The sequence below is a fragment of the Artibeus jamaicensis genome, unplaced genomic scaffold (genome assembly GCF_021234435.1).
Source record: "Artibeus jamaicensis isolate MK-2021 breed Jamaican fruit bat unplaced genomic scaffold, CSHL_Jam_final contig_3230, whole genome shotgun sequence".
Classification (NCBI taxonomy): Eukaryota; Metazoa; Chordata; class Mammalia; order Chiroptera; family Phyllostomidae; genus Artibeus; species Artibeus jamaicensis.
In genome coordinates, this window is record NW_026521764.1 from 2,078,807 (window position 1) to 2,104,161 (window position 25,355).

Consider the following 25,355-nt stretch of genomic DNA (forward strand, 5'->3'; position numbering starts at 1 on the left):
TCTGGGAGCCGGCCATGGGGCCGGGAGGCGTTGCGGCTCGGCAGCTCTGTACGCAGCTGTGCCGTAGGCACCTTTCCGTGCTTGTTGCTGCGTCTCCGCTTCGGTTGGGCTCAGGGCAGCTTCCCACGGGACCTGCTGTCGGCCGGGCCTGCTTGACCCCCGACCATGCGCGCGGCCTGCATGGAGGGCCTGACCTGGAGAAGCCGACTTGGAGGGCAGCCCGCGAGGGGCTCCCGGAATCACCCCTTGCAGGTACGGGCGTGGGGTAAGGCGACCACGGCCTCTTGCGTGCAGCCGGAAGGGGTCCCAGCCGAGGAGGCTCTGAGTTACCCTTTTTATGCATTTCTCTTGGAGTCACAAAACTCCTACAGATCCAGAACTAGAAGGGACTTGAAGGGTTGTTGGCGCCAACTTTGTCATTTCACAGTGAAGACTCTGTGAGGCCAAGAGATGAACTGAGGGCCACACTGGATCCTTCTCACCGCCCTCACTCCCCTTCACACTCTTCCTATGTCCTGAGAAATGGCCTAGTCAAGCGTGTTGAGGCGTGAAGATTCGGAGGAAGAGCCAGGGGCAGGGGGCGAAGGGTGTACGGAGACCTGATAGGATGTGGGGCTAATTTAAGGAGCTGTAATTATCGGAGATTTTACAAACTTGAGAGATGGTAAATGGATCAAATCTGGGAAAGGCTAGAGTATGAGGGAGGAGGTGTTAGTGAATTTAGCCACTAGGTCCTTGGGAGTCTGCTGTGGAACGTAAGGGAGCTATAAACTTATAGGGGCTCTAATACTCCAAAGTGAAGAGAAAAATATTTAAATCGCTAAAGGGGAAAAAATAGGTTCTCACGGATAATGGTTGTCACATAACCCAAATAGCTTTATAAGAAAAACTTAAGGGTTCAAAATAAGAATTACTTTTAAACTTTTAGCTCTCATCGGTTGATTTGGGGCTCCGCATTTATTCTGCTAGGCTTGTTTCTACCTCTCTCAAATGAAGGTTGAGGGCAAGCTAATAAATGCCCTTCCAGCTCGCAATTCTAGTTCTGTGATCCTCTGTGTCAGGGATTCAACTTAATACAACCCAGACTATCACCCTCGAGCCTCGCAGTTTGTGCTGCTCTTTCCTTTCTTTCTCTGACAGTTCTGGGTCTAAGGTATATCGCTCATTTCCCCAAGTACTAGTTAACAAAACGTCATTTGTTGCTGATGTGTGGCTCTATTTGCACACGGTAATAGCAAAGGGTGGAGGGTGGCTCTGTGTAACCTGAGCACCCTCCCTATCAAAGCAGAATGATGCTGGGTGAAACCCTGCCCAGGTTCAGCTTCCAGGATGCCTGGGCCCTGCCATCTTTGAAAACATTTCAAATCAAAATATCCTCATGGAAGAGCAGTTTCACTGTCAGTTGTCTCTGGGTGCATACCGTGTCTTTTTCCTACTTGGTCACCTGACACAAGCAAATCCTTGTGCATTTCAGATCATACTGGTCCCAAGTTTGATATTGATATGCTGGTGTCACTTCTAAGGCAAGAAAATGCAAGAGACATCTGTGTGATCAAGGTTCCTCCAGAAATGAAATATGCAGATTACTTTGTGATCGTTAGTGGAACTTCCACCCGACACTTGCATGCTGTGGTCCACTACATCGTGAAAACGGTAGGATGCTTTCTTACCCCTTTGCCACCGTTAACTGATGTAACAGTGTCAGTTCATAAGGCTGAGGAGTAATGCATGAGACGTAAACCTACACCTAGAATGAGATTATGTAAGAAACCCATATTTTCAGAACTTGAATGAGTGTTTTATATCCTTTGATAGTGAAAGTTATGGAGACAAATAGCCAGACCTAGTGAATCACGGTATTTTTAATTGGTGTCTTTTATGACCACGAGGAAAACAGTATTACAAAATAATCTGAGGCCAACTAGAAGAAATAAAACCCAGAGGGAGTTTTAGAGCAGCACTCTAAAACGTGCAGTAATCATTAGCTGCATGTGGCTCTTTACTTATAAATTTTTAAAAAATTCAGTTCTTCAGTTGTGCTAGGCCAGATTTCAGGCGCTCACTGGCACATATGACTTATGGCTACAATAGTGGACAGCACAACTGTAAGGCATTCCTGTAATTACAAAAAGTTGTAGTGGACAGTGCCGACCTGCAGTCTAATTCAAATGTTTGAGCGTGTTTGGTGTTCCCAAGCACTGTGCTGGGTATTGGAAGAAAAAAATGAAAAAGATTTAGTCCTTGCCCTCTGAATTACAGTTAAGGAAAGGGAAGGCAGTTCATTTTCCAGATAGAGTGATGTGAAGTTTTACAGGGAAACACACCTCTCACCTTGTTGAAGAGCAGTCGTAGAGGGACAAATGAAGACCAAAAAACTAGCTGGGATCACCTGGAGAAGGGTGGTAAAATGAGTGGGCTGCAGACCAAGCCTTGGTGTCTGGACACATTGAAATAGTAACTTCCCATTCTTTTGCCAGTCCCTGGCAACCACCATTCTGCTTTCTGTCTCTAAATCTCACCACTCTGAGTAACTCATTTGAGTGAAATAATGACCTAGTTATTTTTCTGAGACTCACTTATGTCATTTAGCACTGTTTTCAAGGTTCATCTGTCGTAGCATATGTCAGAATATTTTATTATATGTGCGTACATTTTATTTCTTCATCTGTTGATGGGCATTTGGGTTGCTTCCCCCGTTGAGCTATTATGAATAATGCTGCTATAAACATGAGTGTAGAAATGTCTGTTCATGTCCCTGCTTTTTAAAAAAAATTTATTTCTTAATTATAGTTGACATACAGTGTTTTATTAGTTTCAGGTATACAATATAGTGATTAGACATTTGTATACCGCAATGAGTGATCACCATGATAAGTCTAGCACCCATCTGGCAACAGACATAATTATCACAATATTATCGACTCTGTTCCTTATGCTGTATTTTATGTCACTATGATTGGTTTTATAACTGGCAGTTAGTACTTCTTAATTCCCTGCACCTTTTTTGCCTATCTCCCCACCTTCCTCACTTCTGGCAACCATCAGTTTGTTCTGTATCTATGAGTTTTTTTCCTTTTGTTTGTTCACTTGTTTTTTAGATTCCACATTTAAGTGAAATCGTAAGGTATTAGTCTTTCCTTCTGACTTAATTTCAGTTAGCATAATGCCATCTAAGTCCATTCATGTTGTCCCAAATCGCAAGATTTTGTTCTTAACTTTTTTTGCATTTTATTTATTTTTGGAGGTGGGTCACCAAGTCACTTAATATTTTTTATTTTTCAATTACAGCAAACATGCAATATTATATATCCCAGTGAGTTGACATTAATAACTTCCCAAGAGATCATCCCATCCGACACCATAATAGTTACTAGAATATTATCAATTATATTTCCTGTACTGTACTTTACATCCTCATGACTGTTCTGTAACAACCAATTTGTGCTTCTCAGTCCCTTCACCTTTTTCACCCATCCCCTTGAACCCCCTCCCATCTGTCAGCTATCAAAATATTCTGTTTCTTTGAGTCTGCTTCTGTTCTGTTTATTCATTTATTTTGTTTTTAGATTCAATTGTTGATAGATATGTATTTATTGCCATTTTATTCATATTTTTTATCTTTTTTTCCCTCTTCTTCTTAAAGAAGATCCTTTAACATTTCATATAACACTGGTTTGATGGTGAAGAACTCCTTTAGCTTTTTTTTTTGTCTGGGGATATATATATAATTTTACTGTAACTGATAGCTTTGCTGGGTAGAGTAATCTTGGCACTAGGTCCTTGCTTTTCATGACTTTGAATACCTCTTGACAATCCCTTCTAACCTGCAAGGTATCTGCTGAGAAATCAGCTGACGGTGTATAATAGCTCCTTTGTAGGTAACTGACTGCTTTTCTTTTGCTGCTTTTAAGATTGTCTTTTTTGTCTTTAACCTTTGCCGTTTTAATTATGATGTGTCTTAGTGTGGCTTGAACTTTTATGTTTGTTTCCTTCACCAGGTTAGGGAGATTTTTCTGTCATTATTATTTCAAATAGTTTTCAATTTCTTGCTCGTTCTCTTCTGTCACCCCTTGACGGTATGTTGGTATGCTTGAAGATGTCCCAGAGGCTCCTTACACTACCCTCATTTTGGGGATTCTTTTTTCTTTTTGCTCTTCTGATTGGGTGTTTTTTGCTTCCTTATATTCCAAATTGTTGGGTTCATTCTCAGCTTCGTCTTCTCTACTATTGATTCCCTGTAAATTATTCTTCATTTCAGTTAGTGTATCCTTCATTTTTGACTGGTTCTTTATGGTTTCCATGTCATTTTTTATGCTGTTGAGATTCTCACTAGTTGATTGAGCATCCTTATAACCAGTGTTTTGAACTCTGCATCTAGTAAATTGTTCATCTCTATTTTGTTTAGTTCTTTTTATGGAGTTTTGTTCTGTTCTTTCATTTGGGCCATGTTTCTTTGTCTCATTTTGGCAGCCTCCCTGTGCTTGTTTCTATGAATTAGGTAGAGCTGCTCCATCTCCCGGGCTTGGTAGAGTGGCCTAATGTAGTAGGTGTTCTGTAGGGTTCAGTGGCACAGCTTCCTTGATCACCTAAGATGGGCACTCCAGATGCCCCTGCCCCCACCTTCACCCTGTGTGGGCCGTGTATACCCTCTTGTTGTAGCCTTGACCGCTGTTGGCATATCAATGGGGGAGGGATTTACCCCCTGGCCAGTTGGCTGCAAGGACTGGCTGACACCAGTGTAGGATCAGCTGTGCAGGGGCCCACCCCACAGAGCAACAGTTACTTAAGCAGGGCTCTGGTGCCCCCTGAGTCTGTCCCTTTAATGTGTCACTGTGGAAGTGGTTAGGTGGTAACTTCCACATGGTCTGAAGCTGTCCACCAGGGGCACTGGCTCTGGGGTCTTCCCGGAGGTACAGGTGAAGGTCAGCTGCTGCCTGTGTCCTGCCCAAGGCCACTTGACAAGAGCTACAAAGTGATCTGCATATGGCTGCTACTTTTGCTGGGCTTGAAGGTACCCAGGCCAGGTCAAGCTGTGAACCAAATCTAGCTGTTGCTAGTACCACCAGGCCTGGGGCCACTTATGGAGAGGTAGGGGGTGTGCTGAGGCCAGATGCTGCTTTGTTTGAGAAATTTAAGGGAAATCTGAAGTATGAGCCAAGATAGGACTTTCTTATAGAAAAGCCACTGGAAACAGTTTGGGTGGGCCTGAGACAGTTTGGGTGGGCCTCCGTGTGGGAGGGGCAGGATCTCAGGGCATCACCAGGGCAGGGTGAACAGTGTGAGTCACCTTGAGGGAGACTCAGGTATGGCTCCCACTTGCCAGGTTTTTTTTTGGGGGGGGGCGGAGCTCAGAAAAGGAACAATGGCCTCTGCTAGCACTTTTGAGTGGCAGAAAGTGCCCCCACCCGCCCTGCCCTGCCCCAGCTCTTGCCCTGATGCCAGACCATTTATTTTCTCCCTATGTGTCCCTGATTTCTTTTGAGATGCTGCCCCAGTGCTGGAGCTCAGAGGGAATGGGTCCCAGTAAGTCTGTCCGTGGGCCCTTTAAGAGGAAATGCCTGGGACTCCAGAAGCCCTCATCTCAGCCACAGTTCCCACTGTTTTTTTACAGCCAAAAGTTATGGGGACTTAATTGTCTTCCTGGCACTGGAACCCTGGACTTTTGGGCCTGGTACCCCTTGCTACTGGTGGGGGGGCAGGCACCTTCCACAGCCAAGATACTCCTTCGATTATTATCTGCAACACACGTGGGACCAGCCTATTCAGCATCTCTGCCCTTCCTACCAGTCTCTATGTGACTTTTTGAAATCCTTAGCTATGGGATTTCATTTAGTGAGGTTTCAGGTAGTTCTGAATGATGGTGGTTTTGTAGTTTAATTGTAATTTTGATCAACTTTTGACGTTTTAATTGTTATGTCTTGGTGTGGGCCTCTTTGCAATCCATCTTGTTTGTGATTCTCTGTGTTTCCTGGGCTTGTATGTCTATTTCCTTCACCAGGTTAGGAAAGTTTTCAGTCATTGTTTCCTCAACTAGTTTTTCTGTCTCGTTCTCTCTTCTCCGTCTGGAACCCCTATGATGTGAATATCGATGTGCTTGGTGTGGCCCCAGAGGTCCCTTAAACTGTTCTCAGTTGTTCATTCTTTCTGCTGTTCCAGTTGGGGGATTTCCACTGCCTTGTTTTCCAGGTTCCATTTGTTCCTCTGTCAGCTCATCTGATGTTGATTCCCTCTAGTGTATTGTTTTTTAATTTTAGTTATTATATTCTTAAGTTCTGTTTGGTTCCTTTTATAAGTGGTTGGCCAAAAATGTCGTCTGGCTTTTTCCGTAAGACGCTCCAGTACCACTTAGTTGGCTTTGACTTCATTTGAAACAATTTCGTTACATTGTATTGTGACATCTGTCTCATCAATGTACATTTTTTTAAAAAACATCAAAATTGATAAATTTTTGTGCAGCCATTTTAACATTGAAGATGAAAGAAAATATGCATTTTTGGCACAGTATGCTTCATTATTTCAAAAAAGGTAAAAATGCAATTGAAATGCAATAAAAGACTTGTGCCGTGTATGGAGAAGGTGCTGTGGCTGACTGAATGTGTGAAATGTGGTTTACGAAGATTCGTGCTGGAAATTTCTCACTGGACAATGCTCCGTGGCTGGGGAGACCAGTTAAAGGTGACAGCGATCAAATTCAGACATTGAGAACAATCAGCTTGCTTCCTCCACACGGGAGATAGCGGGCATACTCAAACTATCCAAATCAATAAAGTTGTTAGTGAAAATGAAAAATATCTTTTATTTTACAGAAAAAACTAAACAGACTTTTTGGCTTACCCAGTATTTTCTCTTTATTGAAGTTATCGCTGAGTTTCAACTATTCTGCTCCCAAGTTTCTTGTGCATCTTTATAACCATTGTTTTGAACTCTTTATCAGATAGATTGCTTTTCCCCATTTCATTTCGTTCTTTTTCTGGAGTCTTGTCCTGTTCTTCCATTTAGAACATATTTCCTTGTCTCTTCATGTGGACTGTTTTGTTTCGTGTATTGGGTGGATCCAGTATGTCTCCTGCTCCTGAAAGAGTGGCGTTATGTAGACAGTATCCTGTGAGGCCCAGTGATGCAGTCCCCCTGGTCTCCAGAGCTGGATGTGCCAGGGCATCCCCACATGGGTTGTGTGTGCCGTGATTGCTGCAGGCACATCAGTGGGAGAACTGGCTCTCAGGCCGATTGGCTGTGAGGACCAGCTGCAAGTACAGACCAGCTGTTATGCAGGGGCTGGTCCTTTGGGGCAGGAGTTGTCTCAGTGGAGCTCTGATGCCAGCTGAAGCCAGCCACTGGGTTTGCAGGGTCTGGAGCCTCTTAGGAGAGGCTACAGTGTGCCAAGGCTGGCCAGCACTTTTGCCAAGCTTCATGGTCCTTGTAAAAGGCTACTGTTGTTCTAGTTGTGCTTGACCGCCACTTGTGCCAGGCTTGGGGTCACCTGGTAGGAGCTGTAGTGCAAGCTGAGGTGGTCAGTTGCCACCTGTGCTTAGCTTGAAGGAGTTTGGGAGAGAGGACAGTGCAAGGTGAGTCTGGCCACACCTTGTGCCACGCTTCAGAGGGGTTGGGAGAGGTTGCAGTGCACATGGAGGCCAGAGACTTGAATGAATGGTCTGGAGCCTCTGGAAGAGACTCCCGTCAGGAGAGTGGGTTGGGTAGTACAAGAGCTCTGGGAAGTGCCAGGGCCAGGTGAACGGTGTCAGCCAGGTTAATGGAGGGACAGAGTTTGCCAGCTCTGTGGGAGGAGAGCTCAACAAAGGAACAGTGGCGCCTGCCAGATCTTTTTGTCCCTAGAGCGTTCCCACCAGTCCCTACCCCTCCAGCCCTCACACTAAAGTTAGTCCATCTAACGCCTCCCTGAGTGACCCAGGCATTTCTTGAGCTGCAGTCTCTGCGCTGGAGCTTGGAGCAAGTGAGTCTGGGCTCGAACCCTTTAAGAGCAGAGTTGCGGTCTCTCACCGCCGTCTCCCTCATATAATCGCTGCTGGTGTTCCAAGCCAGATGTTAGGAAACTCCTCTTACCAGCACAGTGGCTTCGGGCTGGGGAGGCTTGGACCCCTCTTTCCTCTGGGGCAACCTGAGATGTTCCCCCCCGATTATTAATGGCTATGTTTGGGGTGTGGGATCTGTGCGCACCACATCTGGGCCCCTCCTCTGCACCTTGATGTGGTTTCTACTTTTCTGTCCTTAGTTACAGGAGTTCTGTTCTCAGCCATGATGGTTCTGTAATTTTGATTTGTTCATGGGAGTGAGTTCGGGATTTATCTGCTCCACCATTTTGACTCCATCATGCCCCTGCTTTTAATATCAGAAGTGAAACTGCCGGATCCTGATAACTATTTTTAATTTTTTGAGGAGTCACTCACATTCCCACCAGCAGTTCACATGGGTTTCAGTTTCTCCACGTGGTTCCCAGAACTTACTTTTTTACTCATTGATAACGGTGATCCCAAAGGGTGTGAAGTGGTATCTTGTGATTTTGATTTGCGTAGCAATTAGCGGTGTTGAGCATCTTTTCACATGCTTATCGACCATTTGTTATTGACCAAATGCCTCTTCTAGGCCTTTGCCCGTGTTTCAAACAGATTGGGAGGTTGTAAGAGTTCTCCATATATTCTGGATAGTAATCTCCTGTCAAATGTGATTTGTGGTATTTTCATCTGTTCTGTAGGTCGCCTTTTTGCTGTTGATCGTGTCCTTTAATGCAGAAAAGGTTTTAATTTTCATAAAGTCCAATTTATGTATTTTTGTTACCTTTGACTTTGGTGTCATAGTTAAGAAATCACTGACAGATCCAATGTCACAAAGCTTTTCACTGTGTTTTCTCCTAAGGTTTTTATAGTTTTAGGTCTTGTGTTTAGATCTTTTTCCTTTGTGAAGTAGTTTTTGTAGATGGTGTAATCCCACAGGTGGGGGGGGGGTCTATCTAACCTTTTGGCGTCTCTGCACCACACCGGAAGAAAGTTGTCTGGGGCCACGCATTAAATATGCTGTGACACATAATCACAAAAACAATTTCATAATGTTTTTAAGTAAATTTAGATTTTGCGCTGGGCTGCATGTGGCCCATGGGCCGCAGGTTGGACACCCCTGGAGGTCAGGGTCCAACTTCATTCTCTTGCATGTAGAGACCTAGTTTCCCCAGCACCACTTGTCGGAAAGACTGCCCTTCCCCCTCGAAGGGATTTGAAACCCTCGTGGAAAATCAAATCATTTGGACATACGGGCTGTCTCATTCCACTGTTCTGTGTGTCTACCTTGATCACTGCCGATTACTGTAACTTCGTAGTAAGTTTTGAAATCAGGATGTTTGAGACCTCTGTGTAATCTTTCCAGGATTGTTTTGGCTTTTGAGGGTGTCTTTAGATGACATACATTATTTTAGGATCAGCTTTTCTGTTTCTGAAAAAAGCCATTGGGATTGTGATGGCAATTGCATTGAACTTGTAGGTGACTGTGGGTAATGCTGACATCTTAACAATATTAAGTCTTCTTATCTGTGAAATCAGGGTCTCCACTTACCGGTGTCTTTCATTCTTTTGGCAACATTCTGTGGTTTTTAGCATACAAGTCTTTGGACTTTATGGTTACGTTTATTTCTAAGGTATTTATTCTTTTGATTCTATGGTAGATGGAATTTTCTTAATTTTCAGGTTTTTCATTGTTAGTGTATATTAGTGTATAGAAATGCAACTGATTTTTGTGTGATTTTTTTAATCCTACAATTTTTCTGAATTCATTGACTAGCTCTAATGGTTCCTGTCTGTGTGTTCCTCCCTCCCTCCCTCTCTCTCTCCTCCCCTTGCCTAGAATCCTAAGGGTTTTGGCATGTAAGATCATGTTTCTACAAATAGATAATTTTATCTCTTTCTTTCCAATTTGGATACCTTTATTTTTTTTCTTGCTCTAATTGCTCTGGCTAGAATACTAGTACTAGTTGAATAGGAGGGGCAAAAGTAGGAATTCTTGTCTTGTTACTAATCTTAGAGGGAAAACTTAGTCTTTCACAGTTTAGTGTAATAGCTGTGAGCTTTTATCTTGAGATAGATTCTTTTGATTCTTAGTTTGTTGAGTGTATCATGAAAGGATGTTGAATTTTAAAGGCTTCTTTTATATGAATTTGAGATGGTTCTGTGGTTTTTGTCCCTCACTTTATTATATTGATTTCATGTGCAACCATCTTTACATTCCTGGAATGAATCTTACTTGGTTGTGTATGTGTTTTCCCACATGCTGTTGAGTTGGTTTCCCGGTATTTTATGGAGGGTTTTTGCATCGGTATTCATCAAGGATTCTGGTGTGTGGTTTCTAATAGTGTCTTTGCCTGGCTTTGGTGTCGGGGTAATGTGAATCTCACAGAATGAGTTGGGAAGTGTTCCCCTCAGTGTTTTTTGGGAGGAGTTTGAGAAGCATTTGTGGTAGCTTTTGTTTAAATATTTGTGAGAATTCAGTGAAGCCTTTTGGGGAGTTTTTTCCCTGTATGTTCTCTTTAATTTTTTAAAAAAGATTTACTTATCTTTAGAGAGAAGGGAAGGAAGGGAGAAGGGAAACATCACTGTGAGAGAGCGGCATTGACCAGTTGTCCTTCATAAGTGCCCCAGCTGGGGCCTGAACCCACAACCCAGCTTTGTGCTCTGACTGGGAATCAGACCAGCAACCTTTCACTTTGCAGAAGGCCCAACTGAGCCACACTAATCAAGCCTCCCTCCACCCCCTTTTTTAAAATTGAGATATAATTGTGCTGAGAGGTTTTTGATTGCTAATTCAGTCCTGTTGCTATTACTAAATAGGTCTGTTCACGCTTTCTTTTTTATCGTGATTCAATCTCAGTAGGTTGTATTTCTAGGAATTTATTCATTTCATCTAGGTTATCCAATCTGTTGGCATACAATCATTCATAGTAGTCTTATAATTCTTTTTCCTTTTCTAAACTTGATAGTAATGCCCCTCAGTCGTTTCTGAGTTTTGTCATTTGGGTCTTCTCTTTTCTTGCTTGTCAATCCAGCTAGAGATTTGTCAATTTTATTGTTTGTTTTGAAGAACCAAATCTTGGTTTCATTGATTTTTGCCGCAAGTTTTTTCTCTGATCATTGTTTCCTTCTTTTTGCTAACTAGCTTTAATGTGTTCATTTCCTAGTTCTTGCAGATATAAGTTCAAGTTTTTGATCTGGGGACTTTTCACCTGTAAGCATTTATAGCTACAAATTACCCTCTTGACACTGTTTTCACTGCATCCCGTAAGTTTTGATGTGTTGTCTTTTCTCTCAAGATATTTCTTAATTTCCCTTTGATTTGTTCTTTAACCCAATGATTTCTACATACTTGTGGATTTTCTAGTTTTTCCTCTGTTGATTTCTTACTTCTTTTCATTGTGATCAGGAAATACACTTTATCATTTCCAAAATTTTAAAAATGTATTGAGCCCTGGCTGGTGTAGCTCAGGATATTGAGTGCGGGTCTGCAAACCAAACGCCAGTTCGATTCCCAGTCAGGACGCATGCCTGGGTTGCAGGCCAGTTCCCAGCAGGGGACGCACGAAATGCAACCATACACTGATATTTCTCTCCCTCTCTTCTTCCCTTCCCCTCTAAAGATTAAAAAAAAATCTTTAAAAAAATAATTAAAAAATTTATTGAAACTTGTTTTGTGGTCTGCCATCATGATCTGTGTGGGGGAAATGTTTCATGTGTGCTTAAACATATGTATTCTGCTGCTGTTGGGTACAGTGTTTCGTTAATGTCAGTTAAGTCCAGTCGCTCTGTGGTGTTGTTCAAGTCTTCTATTTTTCATTGACCTTCTGTTCCATTATTGAAAATGGGGCAGTGAGTCTTCTATATTTCTGTGTTACCATCTCTTTCTTCAATTCTGTCAGTGTTTTATATGTTTGGGAGCTCTGGTTTTTGATGCATATGTTTATAGTGGTTCTGTCATCTTGGTTAGTCGTCCCTTTATCATTAATGTCCTCCTTTGTTGTAATAGTTTAAGACCGAAGTATATTTTCTCAGATTTTAGTGTATCTGTTGTTTTAGACCATTCATAGTTATCTAGTGGGAATAGAGACGTGGGATGGTAAGTCCATTAACATCATCATAGAGGTATTTGAAGTGGACCGAGAAGAGCTAGCCTTAAAGCAGGAAGGCAGCATCTGCCTCCCTGAGAAATGTCCATCCCGTCATGGACAGAGGGGTGATGCAGGTGAGCTTGATCTTAAATGAACTCGGGCCTCTCTCTGCACCACAGACACTGTGGTGAATGGGTAGAGTGGCCCTATCAGAAGGGTTTGGCCAGGATTCAGGAGAAAGGTGTAGAAATGGGGAAGGATTTAGGGGGAGACTAGTTTCCCTAAGTTATTTTTTGATATTTTTTTCAATACTCACCTGAGGACATGCTCACTGATTTCAGAGAGGGAGGGAGGGAAGGAGAACGAGAAAAACACACCTGTTTCCTCTTATACATTCCCCAACTGGGAATTAAACCCACAACCTTTTGGTGCATGAGAGGACCCTCCAACCAACCGAGGGGCCTGGCCAGGGCTCCCTATACTAATTATGAGTCAAAGTATGAGGACTGTTGTAAACTTGGTCCTGAATTAAGACCAAGAGAAAATACCATCACACCCTCAGTAAAATCGGAGATTTGCCTTATCTCTTCTCCCTTTAATATGTGATCTCCCCTTTTTCAGTACAAATTCCTAAAATGTAAAAGCGAGCCACATGTGAAGATTGAAGGAAAGGACACTGATGACTGGATGTGTGTGGACTTCGGTAAGTCGTTTGGGCACATCTGAAAGATAAATATTTGGCATTGCATTAACCTTGAACTATTTTCAGCCACAGAAGGATTGAGATCAAATTGCTGAATGTTTTCCCATGTAGAATTTTAGATTTTTTTATGGAAATTTTTTAAAAGATTTATTTATTTTTAGAGAGGAGAAGGGAAGGAGAAAAAGAGGGAGAGAAACATCAGTGTGTGGATGCCTTTCCCACACCCACTACTCAGGACCCGGCCTGCAACCCAGGCATGTGCCCTGACTGAGAATCAAACCCATGACCCTTTGGTTCGCAGGCCAGCAATCAATCCACTGAGCCACACCAACCAGGGATCCATGTAAAAATTTTGAAATGTTTGTTCACGTGTGAAACAAACGTGTGAAATGCTAAACTAACCTGGTATATACAAAATGAGGTCAGGAAGACGATGGTGAACAGGATGCGTACCAGGGTAGAGATGGGAGAGGATCCCTTAGTGGTGGGGGAAGGCTTGGTCTTCATAACCTTGGTCTTAAATAACCTGGCCAAGGTGAAGCAGAAGGGCATTCCAGGTACGGGACTGGAATTTTAAAAAGACCTAACATTTGGGTATTAATAAATACATAGTTTCAAAGTATTTTCCCACAAGGTACTAATTACAAAGAGAAAAAAGTAACATCAAGAACCATGAAGGGATCTGAGATTTTATCTTACTTGTAAGCTAACAAGTTAGCTGGCCAATTTCATGGATATTAGTAGAAGACTCAAGACTATTCCAGGTGAAAGCTGAAGGACAGTTTATTGCAGCAGCAGTAGCCAGGTGCAGCATTTTTTACACCGGGTGCCCCAGGCCCCAGATTCTGTAATGCAACACAGGGCCTCACACACAGTTCTAAGAGAGGAACCCTGAGACTAGGGTTTACAGTGGGCAAGAGGCAGGCCTGCATTTGCTCTGGTGGAAGACACTTTTTCTGGCAAAGCTGTAAGTCAGGGTTTCCCAGCTTTGTCACTGTTAACATTTGGACCATGTAGTTTGGTGGGAGTGGGTAGGACTGTCCTGTGCAATGTAGGATGTTTAGCAATATCCCTCCCTTTCTCTCTCCACCTCCAATTGTGAAAATCAAAAATGCCCTTGACTGAGAACCACTGCTATAAGCAAACCTGCCTTTTGCTCCAGAGAGATAGTATCTCTTTGTGGCTATTCACCATAAAACGTCCTTGAAAAAGATAGTCCAGAACAAAAGGCAGGCAGTGCTTTGCTCATAGGATGTGCAGAAATGTAACACATTTGGAGACTGGTCTCCCAAGAGAAAGTTGACAGGCCTCACCATTAGTCACTTAGATAAAGTTAAATTGAAGTTAACTTGAATAATGGTATGTACCAGTATCATGCACCTCCTCTGTGATGCACTGAGAAAAACAGCGGCACCTCCATGGTACCCTGCTGGCTGGGGTCCACAGTTTGTAGTTCTTGCAAGTTCCCAGGTGATGCTCATCTGTGGTCCACACTTAGAAAGCCACTGCTCGAGTTCCTGTGGTTACACTGAGTGACAAACTACCACAGGGGGTCATGAGGTCACAAGAACAGCAGCAAACAGACTATTTCTTGGTTGTCCCTCTTATCTGTCCTTGACAGGCAGCATGGTGATTCACTTGATGCTTCCAGAAACCAGAGAAAAGTATGAACTAGAGAAATTATGGACCCTACGTTCTTATGATGACCAGTTAGCTCAGATAGCACCTGAGACGTTACCAGAAGACTTCATTCTTGGACTAGAAGATGACACTTCTTCCTTGACTCCAGTGGAGTTCAAATGTGAATAAAATACGTTTTAGTCATTTCAGATTGAGACTGAGTCACTTCTCAAAGTACAGCTCATAAACCCCACCTAATTGGGTAAGTTGTTGTCAAAACAAATCTTATCTGACTACAGGCACCCAAGCTGACATCTGGCTGCGGAGACTGCAGGTGAGGGAGCATCAGCTATAGTTTTAGGCACGTCTTTATTGCTGCTACCCCATCAAGGGTCCTTGGAGCTGTCATGGGGCCCTGTGCTTCACCTCAGTTCTCTGCTCAGATTTTAATTAATTTTGCTTAAGTGTAAATAGTATGTAGAATAGAATAGCCAAAATTTTAATAAATAAAGCAAAACACACATAACCCTCCCACTGTTCCTGTTACTTAAAACGTATAGTTCTTCATATGCAACAGTATTATCAAGATTTACATTAAAGTACCGTGAAATGGAGAAAATAATTTACCACTAGGTATTGGTGCTTAATTCAAAATTACATGATATTACTAAAAATCTGTTTAAATTTGTAAATTATATTCACATTTATTTGAAAAGACCAAAAATAAAACATACTACACATCAAGCTGCACCTAATGATGAAAAACTTTATTCTGTATCAAGGTATCTGGAAATTGAAGCTGCATTTGGGGCACATTACAAATGAGGAATGATCCATATGCAGTGAGTACAAACTCAGTTACAGAATTATTTCCTAGCTACTACCAGATACTCCATTACCAATGCTTCATTGAAAGTAAAACATGATTTGCCACACTAAAAGGCTAGAAGTGAAATATGACAGAATTTAAACCAGCAGATATAAATGTAGCACCTATTTGTATTAAAAAAACAAAACATACCAACAAATAGTGGAAAAATCAAATGCTGAGGAAGAGCTCTGGCCATAAGCACATCTTACCTAAGAACCAACCAGAAAGCCAGTCCACGATTTTTTTTTAAAGCAATTTACTGTTCAGGGGAAAAAAATATGAATGCTAGGTGAATTCAGTGACAAAAAGGGCACTTTTTGGCTAAAACTACAAAATAAACTGATTTTCTGAAAACATTTAGGAAAACATTTCAAGTCATTTTCAAAATGTCTGATATGCTGGTCATCAGAAAAAACTTACCTAGTCTGTAGAAATTCATCTTGAAATACAAATGAGGCAAAATGATTTTTCAGGGGTTATTATATCTGTCCTTCAGATCCGTGTAACAGGATGACTGTGAACATTTTATAAACAAAAGCAACACAATTCTGAGAGCAGTGTGGCCTTGGAGACCCCCACAACCACATGAATGTACACTGGTCTTTGCCATCGAGTTACGGAATGGACAAATGAGTTCAGTATCAAATGTTGAATGTTTGATCACAGTCATTCAAACTATATTCCAAAAATCATTTTCTCACAATAGCTGGTTGCAGAGAATACAGAAATCCTGCTGCATTTTATGTATTATTTTAGGTGGCCTCTCACTTTCCTTGACTTATCCTTGTTTAAAAATCTTCAAAACAGCTTAGTGAGGCTCAGGACAGTGCCTGGCACACGCAGACACAGCCTTTTGCTGCCTTTGCACCGTCACACCACCTGACTGCCCCGTCGGTCTTCACGAAGCAGTTCCCTCGGGGTCTGCGGAAAGGGTGAACCCATGGCTCTGAGGCGTACTGGCGAACTAAGCATCCTCTAAGACAAGCTGAGGCTTGCTTTCTGCCAATCAGTTTACAGTCCACAGGGGCTGCTTCTCTTCACTGATGCACCTTCTTCAGGTAGTGATAGTCAGAAGCACAAACGTTTATGCATTCAATCACATAGCCAAACAAAAAAGGAAGTCTCCTGGAGCCATTTAAACTAGCCATTCCAAAACCACCTGCCACCACTTGGCTCTGTTAGTACCATCAAAAACCTCCCCTACCAAAACCCCAAAAATAAATTGTATTGCTGCTCTCCAAATATAGGCACTGCTCCATGTCACTGAACATGTATGTATTGGATTTTCCGACTAATAACTGTCAAAAGCCTCAAAAAACCTGAAATTAATTTTCCAGCTTTACTGTTACCAGAAGTAAAATTTCTGTTATTTGCCTGTTAGCTAATTAAATTTTAAGTTTATTTTTTAAAAAACAGTTGGACTTATCTTTATAAAGTATATAAAATTTAAAAAAAAATTGCTTTCATTGCATTACTGAATACCTGAGGTAGTTGAGTAAAAATGCACATTTAATACCCCTGCCAACACCATTCAGCACTTCCCTTATGTTATTCATGTTAGTGTTAGGTACACACAAAACAGACAGTTTTTCTATGCTAGTAGCTTCACATATATTTAAGTTCCTGTAATCTCTTCTGACTTAGGAGCAACCGATTTGTATTTATTTGATGGATTTAGTGAGTGCATCATGGAGCCAATGTCTTGCATCATAGGGGAGAATTAAGAAAAATTAGAATATTTGTTACACTGAGAACACAACAAAAGGGAAGTGCAGAGCTCCTCTCTTTTCCTCCCTCCCCCCTTTATTTTTTTTTTCTTTTTAAAGCTGGGTGTCACACATTTCAGAGAGCATAAAGTATACATTCTCACAGAGACAGGAGTTCGAAAGTTGCCTGGTCCTCAGAAACAAGTGGCTAGGTAAAAACTTGTGCATGTGATTCTGGATGGGGGTTCAGCCGCCCGTCTGTTGGTTAAGCAATCTGTCTTTGGTTTGGCGTCTGCCTCTGTGCTGGGCGGTTTCCTGAGCCTTTACTTCCGTCTTGACTGAGGTGGTCCACTTTGCAGAGCTTTCTGCTGTTGGTGCTGCTTTACCTGAGTCAGAATTTCCTGAATTTTTCTCTGGGCAACCTACAAAAGGACAGCACTTTGAAATTTCTACCTGGTCAAAAGTTACTAAAAGTTGTTCTACTTTGCCATTTCAAAACTTCATGAAGTTTATTTGAAGATTAATTATACATACTAATTAGTTTAGTTTGCTAGTAGAGTCTCTGGCGTAACCAGAGCAGGGATTGGAAGTGTTTGGCACTAGAAGCAGCAGGCCCTGCACCGGAGGCACAGGCACGTGGGGGCAATGGGATGGGCTGCTCAGCCCCGCCCCCCAGGGGCAGGGTCTCAGGAAGGGGTGGCAGCTGCATGTCCTACAGCAAAGGTGGCGAGAAGCAGGCCAAGGAGATAGACGAGGAAGATAAGGCCTTCAAGCAGATTCAAAAAAGGAGAAGACACTCCAGGAGCTGAAAAGCTAGCTGTTCCTGGTGCCCAGGGCAATGGTGATCCCTAATTTCAATCCTGTTTAACATCTGCACTCCCCATCATAACTTTTGCCACCTACGGCTACAGTGCAGTATTGTCTTGGAGCCTGTTGCACATTTAGAACAAGCTTGTGTAGAAAATAAATCATCATCGTCAGGCAGTGGCTCATCCCTTTACCTCCTTCTCACTCTGCCATTTCAACCTCAGCTGTAAGATCAGAGTAAACCCAGCCCAGAGTCCTGTCCAAGTGTGTTCTTCAGTCTTTGTTCTACACTGAATTTTGTGCTGCCTGGAACCAACTCATTTGAAAAACAATAAAAATCAATAAATTTAAAAAAATTTTAGGGGTTTGGCACTAAACAATTTAAAATATTTATATGGGGTGGGGGCACCCACAGGAAAATTGCTTCCCTTTGAGAAAGAAGCAACAAACTAGCTCATCACGTGAGAACCCACTTGCCTGGCAAGCATAGAAGTGACCAGTTATTTTGACCACCACTTGATCATTCTCATCAGGCGTCTGGTCACGAGGGACAACAACTTCTGCGCTAGACAAATTCTGGAGCTCATTCACCTGAAAAAGATAAATACAATTTAAGTTGCTTTTTTCAAGTTGCCATTTCCTGAGCACTTACTATGTGCCAAACACTAACTATGGCTTCACAAATTTCAACCAATCCACTAATGATCCTGTCTAGTTTTTAATACCATCCCCATGGCAAGATGATGAAAACTGGAGCTTACCCAAAGAAATTGACTTGCCTAAAGCTGTAGAAGGGAATCAAAATCGAAATTCAACCCTGAGAGTCTGGGTTCCCTTTCAATCACTTGAAAATTGTAAGTAGCTTTAAAAACAACATAGTTACATGTATTGGGTTAGCCAAAAAGTTCGGTTAGTTTTTTCTACATGATGACTCTAGTAGTGCTTAGTTGTCTTTAATTTCATTTGAAATAGTTTTGTTACATTGTATGTGACAGCTGTCATGTCAGTGTGCATTTAAAAAAAATCAAAATTGGGGAATTTTTGTGCAGCCACTTTAATATTGAAGATGGAAGAAGATAATGCAACATTTTTGGTGTGTTATGCTTTATTATTTCAAGAAAGGTAAAAATGCAATTGAAACGCAAATAAAGATTTGTGCAGCATATAGAGAAGGTGCTGTGACTGACTGAGTCAGAAGTGGTTTGTGAAGTCTCTTGGTACTACTGACATTTTGGCCAAATAATTCTTTGCTGTGAGGCTGTCTTACGAATTGGAAGATGTTTAGCAGCATCTACTCACTAGGAGACAGCCGATGCACTCAAAATATCCAAATCAATAAAATTATTGGTGAAAATAAAAACATGTCTTATTTTATGGAAAGAAACTAAACAGACTTTTTGGCCAACCCAATATTAAAGAGACACTGGAAACCATTTTCTTTCTTCAGTTATAGAAGTACAAGTTATAAAGGTAAACAAAACTTAAAAAATTTTTATGTCATTGTGCAATAAAAATGTAAAGAGCTGAGTTGTGTCAATAGAAAAATGCTAAGTGCCCCTTGTAAGTGTGAGAGCGTCTTCTCACTCAAAGTGGCTTGAGAGGCGCTCCTTCCACCAGCAGCTGACACCGGCACGTACGTAGACAGGAGGGACAAACGGCAGGCACCCTTCTCCAAACCGGGCCCAGGTGGTCCTGCTTTCTACACGTTAGCCAAAACTCAGGGACTTGGAACTCCTAAGTACCTTTCGACGCTCTCCCTTTCATACCACTGCACAGGTTTTGCTGAAGTACTTGCCGTTTTGCCTCCTTTTCCAATAACTCTGCCAGCAGCAAAGGATGGCACTCTGATGTGAGCTTCAAGTTTCACCTCTTCCTTAGGACTAACAAAGTTTTCTTCTTTAATTTTTCCATAAATTCTTCCCTGAGCCTACAGATGAAAACACCCTGTCAGTATCGTTCACGTTACAGATACAAAAGGTCCCTGAACATTAAGGATGGCCCAGATCTGCCGAATGGCCCTCCACAGTGATACGTCCACACTGGGTACACTGAAGACAGACAGAGAAGTGAGAAAGCCCTAGGAAGGATGGACAGTACTGCGCATCACAGACCAGGCAGCTGAATGATTGATGAAAGAATGACCCATATTCTTCTGACAGCAGTTAATTAGTTGTCATCATAACTAAAACCACTTTAGTGGTCAAATGGCCATTTGCTCTCCATCAAGTCAAAACCACTCCTACAGGCAGGCGCTAAGGAAGCAATTCTATTTTTCTGCAGCAAAGGGGACTAGGGAAGAACAACGGAGCCAGCTGTGCCAGGCTCAGGGAGGAACTGCTGAGAGAGGTAGTTTCTTGCTTTCTCTTTTCCAGGTGGTTTCTACTTGGAGTAATCAAGCTACAGAGTCAAGTTAACATACACTTCTGATATTTACAGTCAACACATCCTGTCACCTACTGCATACAGCTGGAAGTTATATATAAAAAGCCTCTCCCAGGATGTACCAGTGATTTGCTCTGCCTTGCACCCAAGGAAACAGAAATCATAGTTGGTTTCATTTGACAAGCTGCCAGTACCCAACACATTTTCACTGGTACAGAAATGATATGCTCATTTGAGGCGGGTACAGGGAAAAAAAGCAACCCCAAGCTTGGTATATATTCCATTTATCCTCAATTTCAGGCCATGGGTGTAGCCATTCACACAAAGGACACTGGGGACATACGTCGTCCTCCAAAACAGAAGCTCTGGATTGAATTCATAGGAAAAAATACGGGTTAGGAAGTTTACTCTTCCTTAGATCTCTGAATAATTCACTGATAACCATCACTGGTCACATGAGTGAGATTTAAGCATCACAGCTCCTAAACATCCCATTTAAGGCAACTGTACAGGGTGGGCCTTGGAGGATGGAGGGAAACAGACTGGACTTCCCAGCATCCCAGAAACCGCACAGTGGAAGCTCAGCACCAAGAAGGGACCTGTAATAACTGGTGTTTGCCTATATCCTAAGGTTTCAAACTAAACGTCAGGACAGGAAGCAGTGTTCAACATTTCTGACTTATCATTTGAACTGCCTGCAGGGACCCCAAGGTTGGTGTGAGAGAGTCAGTTTCTGGACCTGAGTCGGAGCCTAGACAGCCTGCACCCACACATCTCAGAGCGGTGAATGAAGTGAATTTGTACGTTTAGAGAAAAATGGCCCTTTGAAAACAGAGGTCAAAGAAAGCGAGGATTTAAAATGTAGGGGGAGGGCTCGTAGGCACCATTTTTAGCCACGTGAGAGCGAAGGGTACTAAGGTTTAAGTTTAAGGGTCGTCCTGTCCACAGCAGCGAAGTGGTAGGAATATGACAGGGATTTTGGATACAGTGGTTTCATCAGAATTCAGTAGTTGCTTTTTACTGATGACAAGGCCACTAAGTCGTATAGGAGAAATCTCCTACTCAAAGGCACGATTTGTGAACTTGAGGATTTGGCAGGGTCTCAGTCTGAGCTCCCCGAGTCTGCCGAGTACCACCGCCACCATATCTGTCTTGTGCCACCTTTATTCGTGTCAGGCACCATTCTAAGCACCTGTCTATGGTTTAAACATTAAATCCCCGTTTTATGGATGAGGAACTAGCAAGAGAGAGGTTAAGTAGCTTGCACAAGGTCACAAGCTGGTAAACGGTAGAGCTGGGGGTTGAACTAGCAGCCAGGCGGCCCAGTGTCTGCTCTTCACCACCCAGCTGCACCGCCTTTCAGTAACATGTGATGTATTCCAGTTCCAAAGCCCCCCCCCACAGGTGAGCAGTGGTTCACCAGGACAAATGCCACAAGAGCCTCTAAAATGTGAAGGGGTAGAGTAGCTCCATGGGGCAACAAACTACGGATAAGGAGAGTAAGAGTTACTCTGAGGGTGAGATGAAAGGGGAGCATTTTAATGCCAGGTTAAGGCTTCTCAGGGACAAGAACAATTAGGGAACAAGTTTTCCAAGGCATATTAACCGGGCAGCTTTGTAAGGTTCCGTCTTAAGGTCTCCCGTTCACATACGAGAACGAGGCATTGAGCAAATGCTCTTTCGGGGAGACAGGTAAATCCAAGTCCAACAACCCCCGCAGAACTCTCGAAATTAAAGCCTTTTGGTTTACTTTTGAAATGCAATTTGGGTTGTGCTTCCACTCAGTTCTTAGTCTTAGGAATGTCCAGGGAGAAACTGTTTCTACTGGGTACGAGATCCACGTAAGGGAGCAGCCAGGCCATGGAGGTCCTGAAAAGAAGGCGTTCAGTCCCCGCATCCATTCCTCCGTTGCCCGTGCACCGACTCCACCGCACATACCTTGAACTGGGCCTCTGGCGGCCCGGTGATAATCACCATCCTCACTTTAGCATCGGGAGCTTCAGCTGGAGCAATCTGTAACAGACCATCGAGGGGTTACGATACTGTCAGGTGGCGGTGACAGAGAAGTTCCGCTAACAAGCCTGACAGAAGTGTAGAATGAAAGGCTTCTGGAAGGAAGTTACAAAGAGGCAGTGATTAACTTGGGTTTATTAGTAGTGGCTCCTGCCACACACCTGTCTTGACACTGTACCTGGTCCTGATGTAAAAGTCCGTCTGCAGTCCCTCCGCTCATCCTCACTACAACCTGATAGGGTGTACTGCCTCTCCTTCATGTATGGGCAAACTGAAGGCTGGAGAAGCTGATCACCAGGCCCGGGGACGCACGGCTGATAGAGCTGGAGGGGGAGCTGGGTCTGCGTCTCCTCTGCCCGTGCCCCACTGTACCACCGGTACTCAGGTGGTCTTGGCCCTCATGGATCAGAACCCCCCAAGCTTCCTGTGTGTCCAAGAAACTGTTCATGATTTAAGACAACTAACTGGTAAACAGCTCCAAACTATGGTCACTGCAGTAGCATCTGAAATAAACTAACATTAATATGGAATAAACTATGTAATCTCAGGATAGACTGCAACTTCAGTTCATACTAGGTGGTGAGATGACTCATGTTTCTGTCACTGACTCTTTAAAGCACCAGGACAGCCACAGTTGGCAGAAAGAGTACCTTAATAGAAGCTCCTGCAAAGCGAGAAAGCTGTTTGATGTGCTGCCCCTGCTTGCCGATAATGGCCCCGACAGATAAGGCTGGGATGAACAGATGAACCGTCTCGGTTTCTGATTGCTGTCGGAAAAGAAACACAGGGCACTCTTGCTTACTGGATACAAACAGGGCTGTTAGCATCGGCAGAGGGATGGGGCATTCGCATGCAGCAGGAACGTCAGGATTCTTTCAGGAGAAACACCACAGTAAGATGACATGAGTTTACACATAACAGGGCGAGAAGATCTCATATACTCATCCTGAAAGCATATGCAATGCTCGGTCAGAGCGTGACCACTTAAAACTGACATATTTCCAAATTACCATGCTAATATATTTATCCTAGTCATTATATTAAAAGGGTGGAATTATTTTAGTTCAAACCATGCCTTTCACACTTAGGAAAAACACAGCAACTATAGACATAGATACACTGTGTTCTTTACGGCTTGGTATTTCTCTGGTGTTCCCTATGTTTCCCAGGATGTCATCACACACTCAACACAGTTGTCAGCTAAATACAGTCGTCTTGTAGTTCTACAAGCATTCTTGGAATAAACGCCAGAAGGCTTTGCCTTATCACTCAGCTCTTGACCGTGGAGATCTGTACAAGGGCCGGTCCCGTCCGGCTTGGTCAGGTGACTTCTGTTGCTATTTATCAGTGAGTGACACCAAATGAAACGACTTCATTTTTCGGTGTTTCTAAGTCAGAAACACGGTGCCTCTTAGGAAAGCACCGTACCTCACAGCCTGCCGGGGGTTGTGCAGTAGCCACGTACCACTTATTCCAGAGGGACATGGTAAAGCCTATTTAAATAACTAGACAGAATGACCATAAACTGTGTCCAAGCACTGGACAGTGTGGCTTAGTTGTTGGAGCGAGTCCCGTAAACTGAAAGGTCATGGGTTCAATTCCTAGGCAGGACACATGCCTAGGTTGTGGGTTTGGTCCCCAGTTGGGGCGTGTGCAAGAGGCAACGGATCAATGTTTCTCTCACACATCAATGTTTTTCCCCTCTCCCTCTCTCTAAAATCAAGAAGCATGTCCTCAGGTAAGCATTACACACACACACACACACAGAACCTGTGTTCAATGTTAGCATCTATTTTGTCATTTTGCTCCTTACTATTAAAACTCCTACATTGATTTTAACCAACTTTTAAAAGTACAGATAGGATCTAAATATTTTATGTCACTGAACATTCATATCATGTTCTTCTGAAATATACATATATTTATATTTGCGGGGCAAGTGTCTGACAGTGATAAAGACCTTTTAAATGGTCAGCCTAAATCTAGTTTGTAACTTGCCCAGATGTCTGTCTCATTGTATTTTGCCATGTCTGTATAATTCTTTGTTTTGGGGGCCTTGTTCCAGAAAGATTCTATGCTGCATACAAAGCACACATAACCTAGAAAGATACGAAACACGGGAAGTAAAGAAATAAAAGCATAGGGACCTGAACAGACAAGACAAGATGAAGCCAGAAATGGTACTATTATACAAATTGACCTAAGCTTCCTAGCAGGTAATTAAAAAGGAAAAAAATCAGTTGCATGATTTACCATGACTGTAAGAGAAAAATGATTAATTTGCTTCATAGAAACTACTCTTCCAGTGACTGATCCCAGAGAGCAACCTCCGAGTGTCCTCAGAGGATGACTGGCAGGCACCAACCAGCCTCAGGTGTGCAGCCGGCGCAGCCCGTGCACGCGTCTCAGCCCAGACGGTGCTGAAGACCACTGCCGCCCGGAGAGGAGCTGCGAGGCAGAACTGGGCTGTAGCCTCAGCAGCTGAACAGAAGCGAAATAATCTATGCACCACAGTGATGAAAGGCTAGTGATACATCTGTTTTGTTCATTTGTGTGGTTGGGAGTGGGGTACAAGAGGTAACAAATCCAATACGAAGATTAAGAAAATACATTTCAACCCTGGCTGGTGTAGCTCAGTGGATTGAGCACAGGAGTCGAACCAAAAGGTCACCAGTTCGATTCCCAGTCGGAGCACATGCCTGGGATACAGCCAGGCCCCCAGTAGGGGGCATGCGAGAGGCAATCACATTGATATTTCTCTCCCTCTCTTTCTCCTTCCCTTCCCCTCTCTCTAAAAATAAATAAATATTTTCTTTAAAAAAAAAAAACACAGAAAATACATTGAAGAGAAAAGTTGTGTGAAGTTTGGAAAAGGAGTGGTGATCAGTAGAGAAGGGTCCAAAGGACCAAACTCTGACAAACAGAAGGGGCAGACGCCAGGAGAATCAGCATATAGTGAGGAAAATGTTCCGCACTCGGGTGAAAACAGAAGCAGCAGAACCTGTTGACTATAAGCAGCACTGGAGCGAGGCAGACCACGCACGCCAGGGGTGGGGCCCTCGGCCGGCTGACAGCGATGTGCGCCCTGGGCAACGGCACCTTTGTGAAACTTGACTCATCAGAGGTCTAACGCTTGATGAAGACATTTCTGAG

General features: G+C 43.1%; 2 protein-coding genes across 2 annotated transcripts in view; one reads left to right on the forward strand and one right to left on the reverse strand.

Annotated features, from left to right (window-relative positions):
• MALSU1 (mitochondrial assembly of ribosomal large subunit 1) lies at positions 1 to 14,627 on the forward strand. Its single transcript, XM_037136293.2, has 4 exons — positions 1 to 252; positions 1,475 to 1,653; positions 12,722 to 12,803; positions 14,425 to 14,627. The coding sequence occupies exons 1-4, from the start codon at positions 15 to 17 to the stop codon at positions 14,610 to 14,612; spliced, it is 687 nt and encodes a 228-aa protein (XP_036992188.2). The 5' UTR covers positions 1 to 14; the 3' UTR covers positions 14,613 to 14,627.
• A 542-nt stretch (positions 14,628 to 15,169) lies between these two features.
• The window catches only part of IGF2BP3 (insulin like growth factor 2 mRNA binding protein 3), a 105,338-nt gene continuing 95,152 nt past the window's right edge, over positions 15,170 to 25,355 (reverse strand). Inside the window, exons 11-15 of the mRNA XM_037136291.2 lie at positions 22,853 to 22,969; positions 22,128 to 22,202; positions 19,603 to 19,734; positions 18,285 to 18,398; positions 15,170 to 17,422 (exon numbers count right to left, since the gene is read on the reverse strand). Coding sequence (XP_036992186.1) covers positions 17,324 to 17,422; positions 18,285 to 18,398; positions 19,603 to 19,734; positions 22,128 to 22,202; positions 22,853 to 22,969 — 537 coding nt within the window. The 3' untranslated portion in view covers positions 15,170 to 17,323. The remainder of the gene's footprint in view (positions 17,423 to 18,284; positions 18,399 to 19,602; positions 19,735 to 22,127; positions 22,203 to 22,852; positions 22,970 to 25,355) is intronic.

What these genes read in the sequence shown, in the direction of transcription:
- MALSU1 (XM_037136293.2), top strand. Translation starts at nt 15, where the DNA reads ATGGGGCCGGGAGGCGTTGCGGCTCGGCAGCTCTGTACGCAGCTGTGC. An exon ending in CCCGGAATCACCCCTTGCAG is followed by an intron (nt 253 to 1,474) that starts GTACGGGCGTGG and finishes TGTGCATTTCAG; the next exon opens with ATCATACTGGTCCCAAGTTT. An exon ending in TCCACTACATCGTGAAAACG is followed by an intron (nt 1,654 to 12,721) that starts GTAGGATGCTTT and finishes CCCCTTTTTCAG; the next exon opens with TACAAATTCCTAAAATGTAA.